Consider the following 25,915-nt stretch of genomic DNA (forward strand, 5'->3'; position numbering starts at 1 on the left):
ATCCAATGAGATATTTCAGTCCTGACCAAAGTGGTGGACCCAGCAGCCAGTAGACCGACATTTTTCAGCACCAAGAGACAAATAACAAGCTTAATAAACTTAGACAAGCTACTGAGACCCTAATGTTTTGTGGAAAAACTCTATTGATCTCATGTTTTGAGGGCAAATGTTGGACTTTTCCATTTAACTTCAATAAAGTCTGAGCATTCTTTGCAGCCAGCATTTATAATTACATTTTCATGCACTTTCTCACTGGTTTCAACCAATGGGGGTTGCTGCTTAGTCAGTGTCGGTGTCAATTTCTGAGTGTAAAAAGCTGGACAGGTAGAGCCGACAGGTTTTCTTGACTATGATTTTGTTTGCACATGGTAACTAGCTGCACTCATGTTTACGAATTGTGTTTACGAACACAATAATTATGTATTGAATATAAATTATAGGTTACATACAACACCAAGTACATTTCAATTCTACGTTAAGAGACACCTGATATATCCAGAGAATATAGTCTTGCAACACAGTGTTGATATAATTCCACAATTAGAATAACATTACAAATGCACTTTAAAAACCTTCAAAATATGATTTTTGTCTGTACTGTAAAATAAATACAATCATCACATTACACACATACATTTACTTGAAAGTCTTTTTGCTCCTAGTTTTGATCCCTCATTTCTCCATGTTGTTTTGCATCTCATTTTCATTCCTCATGGCGATCTCTTTCTATATTTACCTCACAATTCATGCTATTCTTCTCTCAGCCTCCCTCTTTTTAGGTCTATTCTTTTTTTCTTTTTCAAATGCCTGAATTACACACAGGCAAACACACACATGCCCGCACAAAGAATGTGTAGTATTTTAAGAATCCATTATAAACAGCACAGTCGCTGCCACATGCCAGGCAGTGCTGTGTGTGTATGTGCGTAAGCGTGATTCTACATCTTACAAGTGTTATTGAAGCAGAGAAGAAAGAATAGGATTGAGTGCACTTCTGCTGAGGTTTTTAATTGTGATGACAATAATGGAACCCTGAGGTGCTGCATCTCTCCCCCAGCAGGTGACTGTTTTAACCTTTTAGCTCTGCTTAAGATTAGCAGTACAATATTAGCATACTGAAATCTGCATACTCTGGCTCCATTCACGTTTTTTTTGCTCACTGTTTTTTATGAAGGTTGAAATTTTCAAAGGTTTCAATGATTGATCTCAGATAGAGCTGGAACAGTCTCACTTACCCTGCAATCTGCTTAAAGGCAAACTGGAATTTTGATGAGTCACTTTAACCTGTAAGATTGTCCATTTTACTATCTGTCCTCTACTTTGCTTGGCCAGCATGTGGCTTAATCATGGAGTTGTAGCAATGTAATGGACAAACATGTCTAAACATTGATTTTTACTGAATACTTGTTGAGCTATATATCTACCAAAAGAAATTTGTGTAATTTTTATGGGGGTTTTTTATCGTATTTTTCAATATAATTATCATTGTGTTGCTGAGATCAGGACTGTCAGGATCTAAGATTAAAATACAAAATGACTCAAAACACATTCACCTTTTCACAGCATCCATGTTGCTTATTGTTTGTCTCCTGGTTTTGATTTTCTGGCAATAAGGTTTATGAATGAAATGCGTGTTGGTGGACAACACATTGAGTGCTCTTAAACAACGGGAGCATTCAAAACTCTCCCTGCTTGCAACTTCATCACCACATGGAGGTAGCTTAACTTGCAAGTCTCTGCAAGTTGATTTCTAAACTGTTGGAAATCAATCTTGAAATGTAAATAATGCTTTGAAAAAGTTTTAATGTTAACGTAAAGAAAAGTGTCTCTTTTATTGTCTGTCAATGCACATATTGGACATTGTGTCTGCAGTATGTATCTCTCCCTCTCTGTTGTCATTTGTCAATTTCAGTTTTTAGGATTTCTGAAATTCAGTTCCCCAACCAGACTCAACACAGACTGTGTTCGCTCTGTGTACGTGCATAGATTTGTGTGTAAAAGTGTCCTGACAGATCACAGACCAATTGAGACCAACACAACTTCGCATATACCCTAAGCTCCTGTATCCACTTCACCTGTTTATGCTCTGTGTGAGAATGAGTGTGTGAGCCGTCTGCCTGACAGCACACTTCTCTATGGACCACAAACTGATATGACATGTATTGTCGTTCCATTCACTCCCAGAAAGACACCTCAGACTCCAGTGGCTGCCTTCTTGTCATTGAGTCTCCTCTCCCAGCTGTGGCTGTTGATCAAACTTGTGGTTTGCTGGTTTTGTTGACATATTTATTTGTTTGTTCTGTCAGCCAACAGGTATCTTGGTTACCATTGTTAGAGCCCACTGAGACCTGAGAATATGTGTGCTGGTGCATGTTTAAATGTGTGTGAGCCTGTGTATGTCAGTGTATATGTCCATTTCAATGTGTAAACGCAATTGAGACAGTCAGAACAGAGCCAGAATAGAGTGTGTGTGTGTGTGTGTGTGTGTGTGTGTGTGTGTGTGTGTGTGTGTGTGTGTGCTTTTGTGATTTGTAGACCTTAACTCCAATGGGATGCTTTAGTTGATAAATACCAATCAAATTACACACACAGAGAACTCCCCCATGATGATTAACCTTTCTCATTGCCATCCCCTCACTTAGAAGGGATGAGGTACTTTTGGATCTCTTCCACTCATAATAAATGAGACACTGAAGTCTTGGACTCTTAAGTTTTTATCTTTTCATCCAAATGAGCTGCATGGAGCTTTATTGCTCTGTTGAGTAAGCAGTTCTCAGCCGCATGTGGCCTATATTGTCCTAATATTCTCCCTGGTGTTAGCACTGTTTCCACAAAAATCGGTCTCTTGTTCATTATCAATGTTCGTGACTCGCTAAAGTTCCTCTTGATAACAGCGGCAAAACCCTAACTGGTAGTTTAAGGTTTCAGTGACAGATTGTTGTGTCAACAAGTCTACATTACAAAGGAAAATTGCAATGTTTTCATTGAAAATTACACATTTAGCATTAGGTTAGCAGGTAATAATATGGTATCTGGTAACATTTTACTGTAACTGTAATTATTTAATTACAATTTCTTATATTGGAATCAACATTAATTTAAGCTGACCACAGTTGCTGTTCTGTATTTAGGACTGTTGTGATTAAGTTACATTTTACATCAGTTCATAGGCCTTTCTTCACATGCTTTGCGGTCATTGGCTGGAGCAGATAGGTTTGGTTTGTGTGTGGTCAGGAGCATCAGGAGAAATGGAATCACCTGTGGCTCAGAGGAAAACTACTTAAGTATTGACTGTTTTTGATCTCCTCCTGGTATCATTGGTGGTTTCTTGGTGCTTTTGGGTTTCATCTATTCTGAAGAAAAGACTTTAATCTACTTACTTACCTTGAACGCTGAACCCGCTTTCTGCCAGAGCAGCAGCAGACTGGGGCCCCAGTGGTGTTTGGGCATTGTTGCTGACCTGTTAAGACTACACCACCACTCTTCCATGTAATCCAGCCAAATACAACCACACTGTTTTTCACCAGCATCTCATCTTTGTAGGTTAAGTCTGGCTACATAACAAGAACAAAACTACCAACTTCTGTTTGCCACCTTTTAAACTTTCAGCACAGCACTTTATTCAAAGTAGTACTCTCAGAATACAATAGAAAAAGGTAAGTAATTATCAGTCAAATTAACAATTTCATGATAATTAACTAATTGATTTATGTTAATCAACTTACCATATGTTAGTTGGTTAGTCAAGAAAGTTCACAGTATTCTTACCTTTGTATTGTTTCTATTTATAGTTAACTTGTATCTGTTTCACCCTTAGCAATAGCTGTCTTCCTCCAACAAACAAAAAAACAAAACATATTAATTATGTAATAAAGTACCATGTGAATTGAGAGGAATTTCCTTTCATTCTGGTCAGATTTGATCTAATGGTAAAAGTCTTCGTTGGAGTAGCTGGTTGCTACACTGCTAATCTGGGACCTCAGCCCAGAGGACTTGCTCGAAGCTACAACAGCAGCCAACAACCCACCGCTATTGTCTGTGTCTTTGTCTACGGAGAAATATGTCATTCTAATCCCATGTGCGGTGGGAAGTAGAGTGGGTGGTTTGATTCCATGTGTGAGGGTTTTTATTTAAAAGGGATCCAGTATCCAAACATCAAGCTGTACAGATTATCCGTGTCCTGCCTAAAAATGTGTTCAGAGGTAGCAGTTGTAAAAGTCCAACGCTTTGCTGCTGGCATGCTGAACTGTTGCACTTTGGCTTCATCCACCAAGAATAAAGACTGATCGTACAAAGAAAGGGTCAGCAACGAGTTGGTGTTAGTTTGGTATTACGATAAACGCTTTGTGTGTCAGCCGTAAAACATTCAAGAAAGAATTACTGTACTTGCAGCAGTAATGTAGGACTGACAAAGCGGAATGATTCAGGTACATCAAGCAAAATCATTTATGAAATACAAACAACTATACGTGTGCAACTCGTTCACAGCTTTATGTCAATAATTTGTTAATCAACTTTCATCTTCATAGCAGCACCCCCAGGCTTTTGCTTTTTATGGAGATTGTCCATAACATTAACAAACTTCACCTGAGATGTGTTCTGTAGCACTGTAGATGTTTGCCTCCATCCATCCATCCATCCATCCATCCATCCATCCATCCATCCATCCATCCATCCATCCATCCATCCATCCATCCATCATCCATCCATCCACCCATCCACCCATCCACCCATCCATCATCCATCCATCCATCCATCCATCCATTTTCTACACCCCCTTATTCTGTTAAAAGTTGTGGGAGGCTGGGACCCATGCCACCATGCACTGGGTGAATAGGATGCAGCCTATCACAGGGCTAACACACCTTGACAATGATTCTGATTTATCTAACCTGCATGTGTTTTGATTGTGGAAAGAAACCAGAGCACCTGGAGGAAATCCATGCAAATGTGGAGAAAACATGCCAACTCCGCACAGAAAGGCCGCAGGCAACCCTGAAATCTCAGCCTACCTCAACACCACTCACTGTGTTCACTGTTATTGACAACTTTTTAACAGGAAAGTGAATGATTAGTAAGGTAGGTTGAGAGCTTCAAATGCTTGACAGTACCTAAGAACATCAAATGTGTGACAATGTCCAGTTATTTTTGTTTCATTTTTGAGTCAAAACAACAAAAGTGTCAGTTTCACCCTCAGCAGTAGCCCCCTTTTCCTTTACAAATCAGAAACCCTAATTGACCTGTATGATATTGGAGAACAAAAACATATTAATTATGCAACAATAAAGTACCATGTGAATTGCTAGGAATTTCCTTTCATTCGGGTCAGATTTGATGTAATGGTGAAAGAAGAAAAAAAAAACAACAACAAAAAGACAGTAGTTGGTTGGAAAAACTTGTGATGTAGTGTTTCTTTGGCAATATTTGACAAAAAATATGACTTTCACTTCACATAGTCAGCCCTCAACTTGACTGGCACTTCATTCGGTATGACCTAGTCAAAAGTGTCACAGAATGCATAGAGAAGAAATATTTCAACAGTGTCACTGTATTTCTAATTTAGTTAGAACTGTAGGCATGGCCAGTGGTTAGCTTACTGCTCCACAGCTGTGCTTGACAGCTGCTTTAGGACAATTGTCTCGAGTTACTGTACTTAAGCTGCATTGCTTCCACACCTTTCACAGTGCAGTACATACCACTTATTAGTCATACTCCACACCATCATCATATCCATGCTGACTCTCTTAGCATAATGCTGTGTCCTGGACCATGCAGCTCACATGGCGCTAACAGTGTGAATCCATTCTAAAGCTTGATATTTGCTAAACTCTGTAATGATGTTTTGCTCTCTTCATAGATGGTTGAAAATCACAAATAATGGTTTTGCGGCTGATATAATACATTGGAATTAAGGGATGACTTAATCACGTCACCCTTTATTAGTGACCCAGTAATTCCAACAGCATTGGCACGTCTAAACAAAAACAAAGGATCAGTCAGAAAACGAGTTCTAGAAAGTCTCAGGTCTCAACAGCTGGCTAAATGATTGTCATTTTTACTGACGATCATCCAGATAAAACTCCTGCAGATTATGGTCTTTTAAGATCCTCTTCAGTACTATGCAGGACAGATGTATGAGTAGGGACTTCTATAATGGCTACCCCTGCAGGGCTGGTGGTGCTGAGGCCTGTTATGAACAGCAATGCAAAACAAAGACCAGGTCTGGTGCAGAAGGCAACCGATGGCATCTTCCTCACTCATGCATAATTGACACACAAGCGAGGCCAACATATGTGCACACAGGCATGTATAAGCACCCAGACATGTAAGGGAGGTCACATGTTTACTTCATGCACTGTACGCTGAATGAAACACACACACAAACACAAGCAGACACTCACACACACAACCCTGTTTTCCAGCAGCTTTCATCATTATTACACAATAGCCATTTTGCAGTAAACTTATATAACTGGGGAGCCAGCTGCTCAGGGGGAGAGAGAGTGTCTGTGGAGAAAGACAGCCATAGAGACAGCAGTTATGTAGTGTGTGTGTGTGTGTGTGTGTGTGTGTGTGTGTGTGTGTGTGTGTGTGTGTGTGTGTGGTTATGTGAGTGGGTGGTTGGGGGGTGCTCACTCATTCGTTATTAGAAAAGTATTACAAAATGAAAGATGCAAACTGGAAATAAAATTTTGCAAATGAAATAGCAAAGGTTTATGTAGGTGTCACATACAGTAGGTCCAGTGTACTCAGTCAGGATCAGTTGTCAGGGGATGGACATCAGGCCTCCATGTCTTATTGTGGCTGTTGGATTGCAGTCTGTAATGAACAGCTGAAACACTGACATTATTTTCACACAACGTTAGCCTTTATGATGGCCACCCCATTAGGTAAAATATTAGCCAACTGTTTGACATGCTATCATCACCATGGTGATTGGGGAAAAGTGCAACAACATGATATTGGTGTTGTCGATCTAGCCATAGTTACCAATGCAATCAGAAAATCTATCCTCAGTGACGAAGGCAGCAAGTCCTCAAAAATTAATTACAATACAAATTAATGCACGTTTCCATCCACTGCTGTTATACGAATGTTAGGACCTGGGCGCATTAAGACAAGCAGGTGGTGGCACTAATTCTCCAGTTGGGTGGGATTAAACCATTGCAGAAGATGAGGGTCAGGGGGGAAGAAGAGAGCAACGAGATGACGTAATTAAAAGAGCGCCAGTCAAACCTCAAATGAACAAAAACAACGTGGAAAACATGATGGAAATACACGCTTTAAATGCTACATGACATTCTCCCTAAGAATTTTTGTGGCACTAATGACGTCATGCCACTTCTGCCTTTGTTCCACACAGACAATAGTTATAATTCGCATGGCCACTAGATGTCCTTGCAAGGTAAACGTAAACAAGTCTGTGATTCTGCATTTGCACACGCGACAAAAGCTGCTTTTTGTGAGAACAAGGTGAGAGAATAAAAATGTTGTGGCTTTTCCAGGCCATTCATCTATTATGGTCAGTGTTGAGCTGCTACTGACTGAGGCTACTCAGCCCATGTACAAGGCTGAGTCCTTACCACCGGGGTTCGAGTCCAACCTGCGGCCCTTTGCTGCATGTCATCCCCCCCTTTCACCCTCTCCCCCACTCTCCCCCACATTTCCTGTCTCTCTTCAGCTGTTCCTATCAAATGAAGGCAAGAAGCCCAAAAAATGTATCTTAAAAAAAAGAAGGTAGAGATTAAAAAACAGTCAATGTAAGAGCAGGCAGAAGGACAAAAAAATAAAAGGACAACAAAGGAAGAGAGACCACAAGAACAAACTAGTGAATAAAAAGCCCTCAAAAAGAAAAGAGTAAGAGAATTTCAAAGTGAAAAGGATTCTGGGTAGCATCATATAACAGATGTTCTCACAGAGAGACACGTTTGACCTGTGACCGACATAACTGGGCTGTTTTACATCCCTCTTTCAAATGTTTAACAATTGTTTATTATGAATTTCCAAACTTTCAGCTCCCCATCTGTTTTACCATGTCTTCAAATACAATCCCACCTGCTCACTCTAAAATTTTAAAACCCTTGCCTTCCAATCTGTCCATCACTCCGGCTTCAAAAAAAGCATACATTCAAGGTTTTAGTGAAGCACTAAACTATGAATCCTAAATCACCATCATTACAAGAAATTATAAGGAATATAAAAATTTTAACTTTGTAAAAATATAACCTATTCCCACAAGGCAAACAATCAGCAGTTTGAACACAAAAAATGAATTATCGTATTTTTCTTCTAAAAGAGTGTTATCTAACTTAGTTATATTATATTATCTTTATATAACTGTATATGCCTTTTATCTCTGCTATGATGTCTGTTTTGAAGAGTATTCATTGATGAATTTAATTTTTTCATTTAAAAAAAGCAGCCTTTTAAAATTGTGTAAAGAGTAAATGAAACTTGATTTACCTTTCATCACAGCCTTGACGTAACAGTAATCTGATGAGCCAAGAATTATGCATGATCACAGGTGGAGAACTTCTTGTCATTGCACCAACTTTGCAACTTGTTAAGACTATGCAACTAAAATCACTTCCTCAGCTTCAGATTTGTTGACAGCTTGTCACGTAAAAAAAGTAACCCTGCCTCTTCTCAGTGTTACGATCACAACAGATTGTTTTGCTTCTGCCTCTCAAAAAACAGGAAAAGCAGAAAACAAGATTTTAATGATTTGACAGTTGACTCATTTAAATTCCACTCATATCCAATGACGGCAGCTTCTCCGTGTTGACGACTATGCGGGTGGTGTATTGAATTTTGTTAAACATCTGTCTAAGGTTCTAAAGACTTGCTGCCATTTTACTTATCATTGACGGTGCTGTTTTTTTTAAGTCATGAATTATCAATGAAGGTAGCGATTTAAACTATAGGCAATCTTTGCAAACTTTTTATAATGAATAATATTTTCTATGTGAAATCATATTTTTCTTACTGGAATTCCATCAGATAGAGATGTTGCCACTGAGCTGAACAACAGGTTTTAACAATCATCCAAACGTGCAGATATTGACTACATACTACTACCAGAACTACTGCTATGCTTTGGCTTCTACCCCAGCAGGAATCATCTAGCAAGGTTTGCTCTCTGATCAGTCATCAGAATGGTACAAGACACTGGAGTAACTGTTTAGTTGAGAGACAACAGAGTTTAAATGTACTTTCAGAATTTGCCCCTACACTGCTTTACTTACATTTAAGAGTTGTTGGGAAATGTTGGTTCAGTTTGAATGCAGGATGAACACATTTAGCTGGACGTCCACAGAGCCTCTTACAGTATCCTTCCAACGTGTCTTACCCCAAAACATCTGTTCCAACAGCAACTTCAGACAAACAGTATGTCTTCTTTTACTTTTGCCTCTTAGACACATCTGCTGCTGTGCATGCAGCAACGTTTACTGACGCATAGCATATGGCTCCGGATCTGCTCTTTTGTTTTGAGAAGAATGCATTTTGGGTTTGCATTTACATTTTAGGCATTTAGCTGACACTTTCATCCAGAGCAGCATGGCAATGAGAACTGTAGAATAAGCTTCAATTCCTTGAACATTACAAGGAACCAACAGTATTGAGTGCAAGGCTCAGAGCTGTGGATCACTGTAAACCTAGAAGAATAGTATTAGGAAAGAAAGAACAAGCTGCCAAGAGAAGAAAAAGGAATGTTTGTTTATTGATGAAAACCAGAGGAACTATAGTTTTATGTGTATACTTTTAAGTGCATACCAAAGGTCCCTGCTTTGTATTTTGAAGCTTATAGTTGGAGAGACGTGCAATTAACCTCTCCAAGATGAATTCAGTTAATGGGAGAGTGATTTAAGAGGAGGTTGGTAGGTTTGCTTTACAAACAGAAATTTAAACACAGTCTTTTCCAAGAATCTTTTTAGGAACTCAGAAGCTTTACATACATCTTTACTGCAGGAACTTAGTTCTAGTTTTGGGCTGCAGTTCTTCACATTAGGTGGAAACATGAATGTGTTACATGAACCTAAAGTTCCTCATTTAGTTTAGAGTTGAGAAACTAGAAAGAGTGTCAGTTTCTTCCAACAGCAGATGGTGGAACAGGTGAAAAGTGGGGTGAAAGAGAAAACAAACACCCAGAGTGACACTAGGGAAGGTGAGGGTGAGCAACAACATCCTCTTTAAGACTTACAGGAAATGTGCTTTTAGTTTTAAGAAATACTAGCACAAATATGCCACTGGTATGAAAAAGAGCCTACAAATCATCATGGCCATATTTTCAGTTGTTCATAGTAGTGATACAATGACAGCAATACCCATCAAACTGATTTAGATTGCCCATGTCTTATTGTTGACAGTGACTAATTTACTGCTGAGTCTTCTGGAGGTTCTGTGAGCCAGATTTAATCAGGAGATGCCCTTGTGATAACACCAGTGACATACTTAACTAACACAACCTCTCTTAATATCGTCTCACATCCAAGACAAGTTATTACCTGGAGCATCTTTGTACATACATCCTTTGTAGCTCTACATTAGCAGCCGTCATAGATTGGAGCACACAAAGCTTGTAATGTCATCGTCTGCAGATGGGAATTGGTTTGAAGCTTTGCTGCAGGTCTTTATTTATTTTTTTATTTTTTTAACTTGAAAATATTGCTTCTAATATATATATATATAATATTCTGCTACAGAATCACTCATGAAAAACTGATAAAGTGAAAAGAACATCAAAATAATGCATACAAGAGGAGCACATAAACCTTGAGGGCTAAAGATCTACTTTTCTATCCTAAAACATTGTTTACCAACTTGATGCTTTTAGGAATAATACATCCAAATCACTATTAAACCTTCATTGACTTACTAAGCCCTTTGAGTTGGGTTCTTAAAGAAGAGTTCTGTCAGTTTTTAGCCTTTTAAAGCCCACAGGCTCAAGCAATAAGGGCTTGTGCTATAATGGGAGGTTCCCTGAAGTCTATAAATTTACCACACAGCAGGCATTTACAGAGGTTACAATGGTGTAGAGACAAAGAGTTTCAGAGAATATAGTACTTTTAATGAAGCTCAGAAGAACCTGAAAGGAAGCCACTGTAGGCATCCACAAAATTTATCATTCATCTATCCATTTACTTTGTGGTTGAACACTTTTTCACATTTCTCCTTGTCCCCTTGTCTTCTTTATCTCTTTTATATCTCTACAGTATGTCCCCCTTTCTTCTCTCTGTAAAGCACTTTGTAAGTTCTGTTTTTGAAACAGCTATTTAACCTAAGTTTGCTTGCTTTCTACCAGTTAAATAATGTGCATGACTAAAGATGTAGAACATGGATTCTCCTGGAAAAAGAGTGAATTAAAAAAATAAGCAGTACGTAAATAAAAAAACAGGTCAGAACCTTGCCTAAATTTATTGCGTTACAGAACCTTTACTCACAATTCATGAACAATCCACAGCACCAGCATCTTTTGAAGCATAACTGGAGTGTTTTAGACATCCAGGCATTCCATCTCAAGCTATCCATCTGCCATAATTTATTTTATGTTATTAGTAGTCTGCCTGGTAAATTGTCAGCCTGTTGTCCCTTCATCACCTCAGGAGCTGTGCAGCTGAAAGGTCAACTGGTTCTGAAGACAAAGTTCTAAGTAGGTCTGGATTGAACAGTTGAACTCTTCAGTAGAGTGTACGTGCGTCTGATATCTCAAGTCTGGTATGAATTTCAGTCTCTGGGTTGTGGTTCCTTTCCCTATGTTCACTCCCCCCCCCCCCCCCCCTCTCTGCCTGTCACTCACTCTCTCATCTCTCTCTCTCTACTTCCCCTCCTCTGTCTCTCTCTCCGGCTCTCTCTCTCTCTCTCTGAGTGTAAATCTGTCCTTCTGTCATCAGGTTCTCTTCATGGAAACCCAGAGTTAACACTAACACTGCAGTGATTTGCTCACACACAGTCATACATGTGACTCACAGGTCTGCATGACCTTGTGTCAGTGCTGATTGTGCTTCTGTGTAAGAGAGAGATAGTGTGTGGGTGTGTATTGGTGATCATGATTAGGTGTGTGTGTAAACCAGAGGCAGATACAAATTTTAGACTTCATCTCCTGACAAGTGTACAATCACCTACAATAAATTATAAAAGCGTTTTCCTTTTTTCCTCGCATTGGCGAATTGAAGGTTTTAAACCAAGTGAGGATGTGGAAAGAGTATTTAAAGGACAGGGTTAGGTGTAAAGGGAATTAATTGGACTTAAGTGATTCTTCTTTTTAGCAGAACAATCTGTTATCCTCTTCACGCACATATTGCTTGCTTTCCTGGGTCACTAGTCCTGTGTGGAAAGGCTGAGCTATAAATATGCATTGCTTCATTCACATTCCTCTCATTCCTCCTCTCCATTCAACTGCCCTTACGTTTGTCACTTTAGGGTTTTTTTGGTGGTAAATAAAGTTTTAAAAAATGTGGATTAACTATGTATTTGGTCAATCTTATAAGGCGAATTTCTTTTAATTGATGTGACCTATTCCACAATCCCACAATAGCATCTCTTACCATAATCACCCAGCAGCCAAAGATGGAGCAAAATCTGAATTTTTAAAATATCTCTTGGAGAAAGAGGCAAAATGCAGCAGAGGTACAATCTGCATAAGTGAGGTAAAGGGACCTTCTGGGGCATGTAAAAAATGACTCCAAAAAAGAAAGAGACATCATCACAATGACAGAAGCACATTCTGCATTTAAACTTGCAATTGTGATTTAAAAGAGCAAAGGGAGACTTTATTCACTTTTTTTGGCATAACGCCCTATTGCTTTTCCCCTTCGCTTACTCTTTATTTTTCCACTTGGAAAACTAGTGTTGAAGTGCCTATAAACAAGGCACTGCTCCAGAAAAAAAGGAAAAGAAAATCAATTGTAATGCTCTGTGAGCTACTCAATGGCCAACAGGAGCAGATTGTAGTTGTGAAAGTGTGTAATGTATGAGTGTAGCCCAGGGAACAAGGAAGGAATAGATGGCCAGTTAATGTTTCTTGTGTGAATAAAGTTTTAAGTGTATTACATTGAAATTGTTGCTTTGACAACATCATAGATTTATAATGTAAATGAGGCATTTTTTATTTCAAAAGAAGATTAGATAGCAAAAGCAAGAACTGATACCTGTAAATATATCTGCTGACAGACAGAATATGTTGCAGATCAGTCATCCAGTTTCAAGACAGAGCAGCATCATTGACATGAAAAATTAAAACAAAGGTTGATATATACAGAGGGATATGAATAAGGCAACGTGAAAGAGAGAGAGTATAGAGAGAAGTTTTGCTTGTCTTCCTGCATTACCTAAAAAAAGACACTTGTCAGGCTCTGTTGCTGTACACGGATCTGACAGAAGCAGCTTAGGGACGCAGCCTTGTCCATCATCCTGCTTATTGACAGACATGCACACACACAGACACGCACACACCAAAGTCCTGACAGATGCACCATGGGACAACAGTGTCACTGTGTTTTCTTACATTTGTGACTCTGTGTGTGTGTGTGTGTGTGTGTGTGTGTGTGTGTGTGTGTGTGTGTGTGTGTGTGTGTGTGTGTGTGTGTGTGTGTGTGTTGAGGTTATGTGTGTTCATCGTCCAAAGCAAAAAAGCAAAATCAATCTACCTTTTCCCACAAACATCATCTCTGAATTTTTAGGGTAAACTGACAACCACTAAAAGCAGTAGATTCACTTGTGACTGAAAGCCCCATTCTGTTTTAAATTAATGACTTTTCCTTTTGACTGAATCAGTACACTCGTTTTTGACTTAAGGGTTTTAGACCCTTGGCAGTACATTTTGATGAGTTTACAGAAGATTGTAAGATTGTTTACGGAATGCCAAAAAAAAAAAGCCTTTCATCTTGGAAATAAATCTTTTTTTGTGAAATAATGGCTATTTTCAGACTTAAGGCAAGAGCAAGGAAAGAAGTCACTTGTCTTTTTAGCATTTACACAGGCAATGAGTCATAAAACCAAAAAAGTTTGAAAACATAAATACTATACATTCTGTTTTTGCTAGTCCTCGTACTTTAACAACTAGGTCATTTGTCATTGTGTTCTCAAAAAGACTTATCTAGGAAACTGAATCTACATGATAAACTAGTATAGAAAGATTGTGGTCATGGTTAAAACAGCATTAACCAGTTTTTCTGGTCACCTAGGGGAAAAATCCACAATATCATGGACATGTTTGACATATTATGGCCCTGTAAAGTTGTGATGGCTAATGTACCTGCAAGCAGTTGCCTGTCCAGCAGACACAGAGCAATATTAGCATTCACTTGTAATTGTGTTTCTGTAGTTCCAATATTCACTCTCTTCTGTTTTGGCCTCCACCAACTCCTGAGGGAAATATCAGTCTCTTTAATGCTAAATGCTCCACTATGTTCACCAAGCTAGCCGCTAACTTTGTCTCTCTGCTGGAGAGGACATCACAACTGTTAGGTTCCACCGAGGTTCTGGACCAAAATGCACGACTGACACAGAGATGGCGTGATAGCTTCAGTTTATTATAAAACACGAAGCGACACCAGGTGTGTAGAGGGAAACGCCAGGAGCCGATGGACTAGGCGATGACGGCAGGCTGGCGAGTGACTGGTGGAGCCGGTAAGGGTTGGAGACAGGTCGGTAGGTGAGGTAGAGCCTGGACACAGGAATTCAGAGGGTTTTAAAGCACACAAGCAAGATAATCTTTAGTCTAAAAACAGAGAGAAACTCTAGGAATGGTACCCTGTACCATGACAACAACGACCAACTCCTTTCACCTCAAGCATAGTTTTTTTTATATGACCCCTTGCACCACGGCAGAAGTCGCTTGTCAGGAAAATGCAGGGTTTATCAAGCATTTGATGACACTGCAAATGTGTCCTCTGGTGAGGACAGTCTCATAGTTGCAGAGAAGCTGTAAGAAAGAAGCATGAGTGACATTAAAAGGAAGCACCCTGATGTTATGGTCTCCTTCAATATGATCTGTATTTTCCTGAAATGATCCAATTTAAATACCTTACAATTACACAGAAAATAGGTATTTTCTGCCTATTCTGACATAGATAATTGTTGCAGTGTTTTGTTGTCACTCTTCAGATAATATGTCCCTTGTAATCATTGGCAATAATTGGTGACAGGCCTCTACTTTCTGTAATAATGGTGGCTTTGGGCTAATGTGGGTTGCAATGTTACGCCTGTCACAGTTTGAGTTCTGGTTTGGTTGTTCTGAAGGAATGCATCTCTAAATGTGTTTTCTATGAATTTTAAGATTTGTGCTCAAGAAAGTGCATTGTTTGATATTACATTAACAAGAATGAGGTTTGTGCTCTCACATTTTTGATGGAGTCCTGAAGAAGTTTTATTTATTTACTTTCAGCATGTTTTATTTATGACTTGTCTTTGCCACAACCTTGTCAACTAAAATTCTCTGGGATGAATGTCTCTCAGCTGGTATTCAGGCATACATGTCTGTTCCCTCAAACTCCATTCATGTTGTTCTGTAATTCACATTATTTCCCCTGTTTTTTTTCTCTCTCTCTCCTAACTCATTGCTTTGCATTACACACTTTTGTTGCCACATTCTGGGTGCAGTAAATTTCCTTTGATGTGGATTATCTTCAATTCTGGGTTGGTTGATGAGGAGGACAGAGTGAATGGGAGAGAGAAGGGGGTGAGGTAGAGAGATAGAGGAGACAAAAAGGAGTTTCAGAGTTTTCTTTCATTTTATGTAACATTCAGCTGTTGAATTATAAAAGAGGAGTTTTTAGGGAACCGCCTGTTATTTTATGCTGTGTCGCTGCACACACACACACACATACACACATGCAGTATTTTACTTGGGAACATGAGCACACACCAGACTCAAACAATGTGTACACTGCCTTACTTGCAAAACTGTACTTTTTGCAACTTCATACTTCCTTCTCCCTCATTTTTCTCACCCGTAGCACAAACACAACACACAACAATGGTCGACCAGGGAACATTTTTAGCTCCTTATATATACCAAGGAAAAACAAGAACAGCGAGTTCAGAGTGAAACGGAAAAAAGTGGGTTCACAAGAGGGTCGTTCCCTTGTGCCAAACACCATAAAGCATCTTGTTTAGATTATTATACAGCACATGCACACACACACACGTGCATAAATACACACACACTCACAAACATATGTACAGAGAACATGGCAAGGGACTGCCATGACATATTTGCAGGCAATTTTTGGCAAGACATGAAGCAAGACAAACACGAGACAGTAATAATGAGAAAGGAGACAAAGAGGATTGGCAGATATTTTCCCCTTCTGTGTAGAGGAAAAAGTTTATTAGAGAGTACGTCTGTGTTGGTATTTGTTGTTTGCCAGAGACTATTGTATGTGTGTTAATAAGTAAAGCAGTAAACAAGCTTGCATGCATGTGTGTGAGTGTCTATAAAGTGTGTTAATAAACTGAGGGATGGTCTCGTCAAGGTGATAAATAGAACAAAACACACCGGAACGGATTAGAGAGTGAGAGAGAGAGAGAGAGAGAGGAAGAGGAAGAAAATAAAGAGATTAACCATAGGATGCATTGAGATTGAAGGATGGTGGAGGGGCAGAGGGAGGGATGAAGTAAGGTATGTAGGGAACGAAGAGAGGGTGGAAGGAATGGAAGGAAACCACAGAGGGATGGATGAAAGGCAGAAGAAAAGTTTTAGGAGGAGGTGAGAAAAAGAGATGAAAGAGGAGACCTGGTAAGGAAAATAAAGGAGAGAGAGTGACGAGGGAATGATGAGGATGGAGGAATAGAAACAAGGAGGACATCTGAAGGAAAGGATGTGAAGGATAGGGAAGATGGAAAAGAAAGGAAGGGGTATGAAATCTAATAGAAAACTGAAGCGATTTGAAAGTAGGTAGAGTTGAAGCCAAGAGAAAGGAGGAGGAAATCATCAAGATTAAAGGAAAGAAGGTTAGGATAAGAGGGGACAAACAAGGAAGACAGGACAAGAGGAAGAAGAAAAGAAAACTGGAGAAGGGAGAGGATGGCAAAAAGTGAGGGACAGGAAGGAGATTTAATGTATATATTGTGCAAAATACTGAGGAAAGAAAGAGAGTGAAGGTGAAAAGAATAAATATTTGAAGAGGAAAAAGGGATAAAGATTATTCTGAAGAGAGGAAGAAAGAGTGCAGAATAAACAAACTAAATCACAAATCATATCACAGAAACTGACCCTTCATTTTTGCCTTTCTCATTAACAAAATCACATTTTGTGTATTAGATATAATCTCCAGCTCAGCATACATCTGATTCATCCTTCATGCACCATTTATTCTGGTAAAATTATTAACTTTCACAAGAGCTTCTCCTGTCGCTCCTTTGTGTTCTCCCACCAAAACAGAACGTGGGAGGCAGCACCATGCTGCGTGAATCAATTTTAAAAGACATTTTAGACAAAGAGAGTATGGCACATATCAGGGATTAAAGAAAATCAGCGAGAAAATCGGGGCAGGGAAATTCCAAGTGAAGCAAATTCAATTTTAAGCAAATTCCCCCTAACTGTCACTGTGACAACTCAGCTTGTTTATGATGTGCTTGTGTGAACTTTAGATTAACCTTGCTTTCTTTTTTTTTCTCTCACTCTCTCTCTCTCTCTTCATTTCTTTCTTCATCCCTCTCTGCAGGGTGTGGTTTCAGTCAGGCATCAACTTCCTGGCTGTGAAACCCAGCAACCTCGTCGCGTGGGAGATCAAACAGGAAATGGCACCGGGAAGCAGTTCGTTGGCGGTGATGTGTCAGAGAAAAGCCTACTCCACAGCAGAGAGGTAGGACTGAAACTCACACATCTACTCCTCTGTCAGCAGCTGGGTAGCTTATTCCTTTTCCACAGAGTATTTGGAGGTGCATAAAATGTCTGAGGAGGTCTGGGATTATTCTGCATCAAGGTCATAAAACTGTTGATACCTTACATTTTGGCAAAGAGAGATCTTTTCACAGTGACAGTTTCTGCAACTAAGAACAAAAGAAACATTTATGATTTGTGTGTCATCTGCACATTTGGTTTTGCAAGGAGCAAGCTTGGATGGCTCTTCTACTGTAGACTGATTCTAGTTTTAATTTTAATGTAAGCTTTCTACGAGCTGTCCTAAAAACGATTGAACACTATAGACGATGTAATTGCATTGACAGTTTAACATGAAAAGCTTGTCTTGCTCTCTATTGACTGATTGGCTCTTGATTTGACCTTTAAACTCCAACCTCTAACCAATAGAACTACAGGTGTGTGTGTTTGTGTGTGTTTATGTGCATATCGAGGAGTGTCAAATTCATAGACTGAGGTTGTGGGATTACAGGCGTCCATTTTGTGCTGTTTACACACCACATGTATGTAGTACACATACACACGGTGGGCTGAGAAATGGCAGTGGAAAGCACTGACCCACGGGTCATGCTAAATTTACCATTTACTTGGTAATTGCGCCGTCCTTGTATGGTTGGTTATGTTAGTGTGTGTGTGTGTGGATTTGTGTGCGTGAGTTTAGTTTGTGTCAGGAGGGTAAAACCAGCTACAGCAGAGTAAACACACCCTGATTTTTATTTTGCTGCTACTTTAATGGGTGATCAGTACTTGACCCCAGTGCATGGTTAGGATGAACGTGTTGTTGTATAGCAATGATACAAAAAGTAACAAAGACAGATTGAATGTAATCAGTGTGGGCAAGACGTCAAAACCCCAATGTGGGGAGAAAAATGTCTCACTTTAAAAAAAAAAACAGAGACTGAGGTTAACTGGGTAGCAGAGAAAAGGTGATTCAGCAACTGAGTGCAAATGGTAGAGGTACAACAACAACACAACGCAAACCAGTTAAATGAATTAAAATAGCCCTGATGCAGGAAATACCACCGGTTTGACTCACATACTGTTACAGCTCAAAGCAAGCTCACAGTCAAAGAATTGTATTCCAAATTGAGATATCCATGATATCAAAGATGCCTATTCTATGATTGACAGCTTGAAAAAGAAGCACAGTTAAATCACTGTCACACCTTCGAGGGGGAAACAAAGTTTTTTCTTGTGTATTTTTGAAAAGTTCACTGATGTTTTTGAAACAGATACAGTAAGTGAAGTGTGGAAAGCTATTTTATCAGGATGTGATCTGTTAATTCCCCCTCTTTCCTTCATATGTCTCTGTTTGTCTTCATTTAGCTCTTTTCTCTCTCTCCTATTTCACCTCATCTGTCTATCCATACATCTCTTTCTCCAACCTCATGTTGGAGTGACTGAAGTTCCTGCTTCACTGCCCCCCCCCGGTTCTGAAAAGTGCTGATGAATGACTTCCCATTGCATGAAACTATTATTGCAGGACCCCAGCTCAATTAGCACCACTTAGCTAGCCGTTAGCAATGTCTAGCCTTGACTGATGGACAGCATCAGCAGCAACGGATAACCCAAATGTGGTATAGAGGGAAATAATACTGATGACCCAACAGCTTTAAGATTTCTAATTAAGAGCGTAAGACAGTTAAAAGTTTTCATCAGATGTTTTTAAAACTTTGAATCTAGTGTCTTTTGTAGAGTATGTACAGGATGTATCATAGTTGTTTTGGAAATCAAAGTGGCATAGAGAGTCATACCTATACCATATATATATATATATATATATATATGGTATAGGTATGACTATATATATATATATATATATATATATATATATACTTGACCATTTGCAAAGCCCCACCTCCCTTAGTTACCGTGCAACGCTTGTCAAGCTTTCCATTCTCCCACGACACATACGTTATACAGTTTACATTGATAATGGTGGCAGATTTTGGTACAATGGGTTCATGATTTTAGACAGAGATGGACAAATGCAGGCCTCTCATTTCTAGCCTGCAACCTTCTATTTTTCCAGCTGTCGCTGGCATTAGCTGCTAGCTAGCTAATTAAGCTAACGTTAGTTCCACGAATTGGTTAAAAAAGCTGTCTCTGACTGACGGTCGACCCTCTTGCACACAGAGATAGATAGATAGATAGATAGATAGATAGATAGATAGATAGATAGATAGATAGATAGATAGATAGATAGATAGATAGATAGATAGATAGATAGATAGATAGATAGATAGATAGATAGATAGATAGATAGATTTATTAGTCCTTTAAAAATTTCATTATGTGCCATACAGCAATCATTAGATAAATAAACAGACAACTATAATACCACCGACAACAGCACCAACAACAAACATCAACAACAGAACACTGCAACATTATTATAGACCTATTCACCATGTATCATTAAAGTGAGACCAGTACTTTGCAACTCTGCAAATGCAGTATATCGAGAGAATCGTTCTTACTACAGCCTCATGCACAACTTTCAAAACAGGCATGCCTTTCCTAGCTATGGTTGCGAAGCTATGATGGGACAATTACTGTTTGGGGAAGGGGTATAGCGAATGGTCAGTCCTGCATTTTTCCTGTGCCTCTGTGTTCTCCCTGTGGATTACCTTTGTTGGACTTCTTATGGATTACTCTTTGTTAGACATTTACTTGAACTTCTCAGCCACCCTCAGTTGTTTTTTCTTCCTTCATAGTAGGTAAATAAAGTCATCTTTTGTTCATTCCACTCCACATCTCTGTGTGTATTGTCTGCACTTGGGTCCACCTCCTGAACTGAATGCAACAGCTTATTTTCCTGAGCTTTGGCACGTACAGTATCCATGTGTGGTATAGTTTTTTTTTTTTTTTTTCTTGCCGTGAAGGAAAAACTCATCAAAGTGACATCAGAGTAAACACAGAAAGTGATGCTTTAGAAACCAGATTATGATATGGCTCTCACAAAGACCATACACATAGAATCACAGATGCAAACACACACTCTTTCGCATTCACATCCAATTACACACACCCCTGCCATCTTCAGAGTGATACTGTAAACAAAGCGGTGCTGAAAAGCTCAGATTATGATGCAGCGAGCACACACATATACAAGTGTATTGATGTACACACGTGCATGAATGCACAGGCCTTTACAAACATGGGCAGAACACACACACACACACACACACACACACACACGAGAAGCAGGGCTGATTCAATGCAGTACCTCTGTGTTACCTCTCTAATGATATACAGACTGTTACCAGCATACAACAGGCGAGATCACAGGCTTTTATCAGTGATTGTGTGGGTGGGATGGCTAATTAAAAGAACTAATCTGTATTAATCTCTGGTTGATATGAAACAGTGAGTGTGCTTTTTTATGAATGAGAGGGCAGGAATGATTACTACCTCTGACAAGTAATCTTGTGAATTGATTCCTGTTACCTTTTGTTATTCTATGATATGATCTGAATGGTTGAACATGTGTTCCATGTATGCGTAAGTATAATAAGGAATGCATGGTGAAGTATTATGCAGTAATTAGAACCAAAGTGTGTAGGCTTTGTTGCGTGTGGAGGTGTGTTTTCGTGGGGTCGTGCATGTATTTATCGTTGTTTCTGTGAGGTGGGTTTTACATATATAGCATTTTTGTATATATGTATGTAGGTTGACAGTTATCCAAGACCAAAAAAGAATGAAATTGTTGATACTGATGATGGTAATTACTTTTCCACCATCACATGTCCCAGAAGACCTCAATAATTTTTTTTTTGATTAAAGCACCCTATTTGCACAGAAGGATCAAATCTCTCCTACAGCTCTCATTTGTTTCTTCATTGATTTTGATTATATTGTAATTATTCATTATTTGTGTATTTCTCACTATTTGACCATTCTGATATCATTTAGCTGTAATTACAGAGCCCCATACTGCGTATTGACACTCTGCTTAGTTCTGCCTCCCTGCCCTTCTGCCGCTGTGTACCAGTGCTCTGAAAAATAAAATATAATGAGATGTTTGGATGTGCATGTGTGTGTCTCCTCTCCCTCAGACACTGCCATTGAGGCGCCCTACAGCAAGATTTGTCTTTTGTTGGAATTCATTTTGATTATCATTTCAAGTTATTAATTTATCTGCCCCTGTTCACGCTATTTTAGTATCATTTTAATATCATGTTATAATACATACAGTATAATCCTGCTATGTGTATTATTTCCAGAAAATGTATTGGATATTTCTTTCATTTTCCATTTATAAATTGTGTTGCTTATGTAGGCTTGACCTAGTTGAGTTTTCACTGTTGTTTCTGATAGTGTTAGTCATTTTAACAGCCTCTCGGAAGTTTTGTCTCACTTGTAAATAGTTTCTCCTTTCTTTACAGTCTTTTTATTACGTTGCAAGTTAAATCAATTAAACCTAACAAGAAGTGGAAAAGGCTCAAGATGACCTTTGTTTGAGGAAAATGTGCCATGTTCTATGAGTGTGGCTGATGCTGCCAGAATGGGAGCAGTGCTCTATTTCATGATTAGATCTATAGATTAACAGTGCTAATGGGCCTCGTTCAATACCAGAACTGGGGTAATTCACTGCCCACAATCCATACTGGAACATGTTATTTATCTGCTTGTGTATGTATTTGTGTGTGTGCTAAATAGTGTTGAAGTTTTTTTATCATCTTGAGCACTTTGCCTGCAGTGGCAGCCACAGGGACTGAAAAAAAATCCATTTAATGATTTTATATTATTTCCTGCAGTAGCTGAACCATCTTCAAATATATAATACTGCATGTATTGTTAATTAAATGAATTGGTGTGTGTGTGTGTATATATAAAGAAAGTGATTGCCAGACTATTCTGTGTAACTTGAAACATTCAAAGAAGGTGAAAGTGGATATTTTTAGACGACTTCTTGGGGATGGAACAAAATCATAGCAGCAATTTTCCAGGAAAGCAGTGACATTGTTTTAAAAGTGGAATTTTTGAGGAGATTGTCTTTGAATGGTTGAACAGTGAACACCAGGTATTGAAGCAATAAACACCAAGCTTTTATCTCCTAAAAGGATGTGTGATCATTTGCACAGAAATCTTTTATGTCTGTTTAGCATTGCCACAGCTAAGAGTTCCATCTTGTAAGGTTATTACTTTGTTTTCTAGCATATAAAATGAATCATTCAATGACCTGAACTTCTAATAATAAACACACCTCCAATTTGTTTTAAATTATTGAGATGTAAAGAACATGATATCTTTAGACATCATAGCAGGAACAATTTGCAAATGATTGTTTTTATAATCTTTCATACAGTTAAAAGCATTAAGGACAACTTTGATAAATGATCTCTTTTCACCTTGTCAATGTTTAAAGGATAGCTAACACAAAGCAGACTTAAAGACTTGGAAGACTCAAAAAACACAACTTCTTCCTTAAATAGTCTGCGCTTAATAAAACATTGTAATCTTCAAAACACAAACATTCTCAGATCAAAAACTGTGACATTGAACTAATATTTTTTGAGTTGCTAGTTTATTTTGCATCTTATTCAAAATTTGATATGAACACTATTTTTAAACAAAGTGACAGTTGTTGAACACTGTTGATGCATTTATTATCATTAGTGCTGCATACGTTTCTATCTTGAGCACTGCGCAGTAAAACACAAAAAAGTCTTCTGTCTTTCAACCAAATAGTTATCAGATTTCTGATTCGTTACTGAGCTAAAATGAGGGCAAAACTAACCGCTCCTCATGGGCTGCTTTATTTATACAAACCGGCAAGTCAGTGAACAAGCAAGTCTAAACTTAAATTACTATGGCATTGATTACTAACTTTTTTTACACATTCTGCGTGCTGATTGAAATTCTTTTTAAAATATAAAATCAGGGCAGAAAACTTTTTCTACACGTTCTACAGTCTCACTGACAAATTTACAAACCACAAAACTCAGTCAGACCTCTAAATGATAAATGCTTATGTGCCAACATGACCTCTATTGTAGACAAACTGTCCTTTTGTGTTAAATAGAATTGTGCGCATGTTGCAATCCTAAAATCTAAAATCCAAAGTAACAATGTAAACACAACCCCCAGAGTTCCCAGTGTTTATTTATGAGAAATAGTGTAGACATTTTTGACAGGCATGTAGCGCGTCAAATCCCCAACAAGATTTCCTGTTCAGATCATTATTACTATTAATGTAACTCTCCACATATACACACACATTCAATTCAATTCAATTTTATTTATGTAGCGCCAATTCATAACAGAAGTTATCTCATTGCACTTTTCCTATAGAGCGGGTCTAGACCGTACTCTTTATAATATTATTTACAGAGATCCAACACACATGCACTCATATCAACTTTAATGAAATACACTGCAGTCGCCCAACATGGGAAGTGGAGATATTTCACTTCTGATGCACACATACACGTTAGATCATGTCGAGTCAATCTTCTGTACGTGACCTGCAAAAAATGTTCGGAGCCTGCGCCTGTTCTGAAGGATGCTTATACTTTTAAAACAAAAATCACAAATCCAGCTCCACGCAGATACATGCACAGGTTTGAGGATGATGTTTTTTATGTTTAAATCCACTCAAGAAGAGGGGAAGATGCGGGGCGCAGGGTTAAGTGTTGTATGGTTTTAGTCGTTTGTAAAGCCAAACTAACTTAACAGAGAGCTTTTATTTGAGTGCTGGCAGTCTCCCTGGGATGCACACACTCACACAAGCACACGCACACACATAGCATAGACATGGGGCCAAGATGTCTGCAGTCTCTGTTGGCACACATAAGGATTAAAAACACAGCAGCAGGGAGGAAGAATAGAAAGAGAAAGGGTTGTCTGCCAACAAGAGTGAGAGAGATGGCAGAGAGGGAGAGAAGAAGAAAGGGAGAGGGGAAGTGAGAGAGTTAAAGAAAGTGAGTCGGGACAGAGAAATACAACAAGAAAAATGAGAGAGAAAGGGGCCCTGAGAGCACAACAGTGTTACTGTTAGTGTTTGTCCCTGGGGAGAAAAATGGAGAATTCCCTTCAGATAGTCACACTCATGTCCCATTTTCATTCATTGCGGTGTGTGTGTGTGTGTGTGTGTGTGTGTGTGTGTGTTTGAGTGAGTGACAGAGACAGTTATTTATATGTTGCATGTTAATGTTTTGAGCATGCAGAATCAATTTGTGTGTGTTCTTCTGTCTGACATGTTCATCTGTCCCATCACTGTAACCAGGGCCAAAGTACTTGCCCTACTTTATCCTAAAGAAACACCCCCTGACACCACACAAGCTCACACATCATTGAATGTCTCTCCTCATGAGTGGCTTTCAGTGATTACATTATCTCCTCACCTTTTCCTGAACCATATTACATGACACTTCATGCCAGGCATTAACCCATAACATGAACCTTTACTTTAGCCATGCAGATATAGTTTTGGTTTATTTGCCCAGGTTTTGAGGTATCCGTCTCTGAAAATTCTGCCTCCACTCTCCTCCAATGGCACTGAATAGAATTTTGTTTGCGGGGTGCAGAGCATTCATAAGCATTTAGCATCCAAAAACAATGTCTTGGTTGCTCTGTACCTCATTTTAAACAGTTTTTATAGGGACTATTTCTTTGGTACAAAGAAGTAGAGGTGGAAATCATGAATCACTGTGTTAATACAAATAATTTCATTCAGTTCAAAGATTCATAGTCATTCTTTTCCTAAGCTAAGCGGATGCATCACTGTTCAAAGGCACTTCAATACAGTCAGTAAGTGAACACATCATCTGACTGTGTTTGATTCAGTAGTACGTTTAGTCTGTAGCTCAGCAGCCAACTTTAGTTATTATAAGTTGTCACTTTATGATTGTGTCTGTGGCTTTCACAGTCTTTTAATAAGCTTTTAATGAGGAAGAAACATACTGTGTATTATGGCTGAGCTGGCAAAGGTACACTCAGTCACCAGTGAGGGGAGCTCCATTGCTAATAGTTACTGTTTTGTTCAGTGACAGTGGTGATTCAGTATAGTTAGTTCAGTTTAAAGATTTGCTGTTGAAGATTCGTTCG

General features: G+C 38.8%; 1 protein-coding gene across 4 annotated transcripts in view; it reads left to right on the plus strand.

The window, feature by feature from the left end:
* The window catches only part of si:dkey-215k6.1 (transmembrane protein 132D), a 274,706-nt gene that overhangs the window by 130,634 nt on the left and 118,157 nt on the right, over positions 1–25,915 (plus strand). For all 4 annotated transcript variants that reach the window (XM_044195290.1, XM_044195291.1, XM_044195292.1 and 1 more), the window contains one exon: positions 17,667–17,807. In XM_044195290.1, the coding sequence (XP_044051225.1) occupies positions 17,667–17,807 (141 nt within the window). The remainder of the gene's footprint in view (positions 1–17,666; positions 17,808–25,915) is intronic.

Source organism: Siniperca chuatsi, linkage group LG5 (assembly GCF_020085105.1).
Source record: "Siniperca chuatsi isolate FFG_IHB_CAS linkage group LG5, ASM2008510v1, whole genome shotgun sequence".
NCBI classification, from domain to species: Eukaryota; Metazoa; Chordata; class Actinopteri; order Centrarchiformes; family Sinipercidae; genus Siniperca; species Siniperca chuatsi.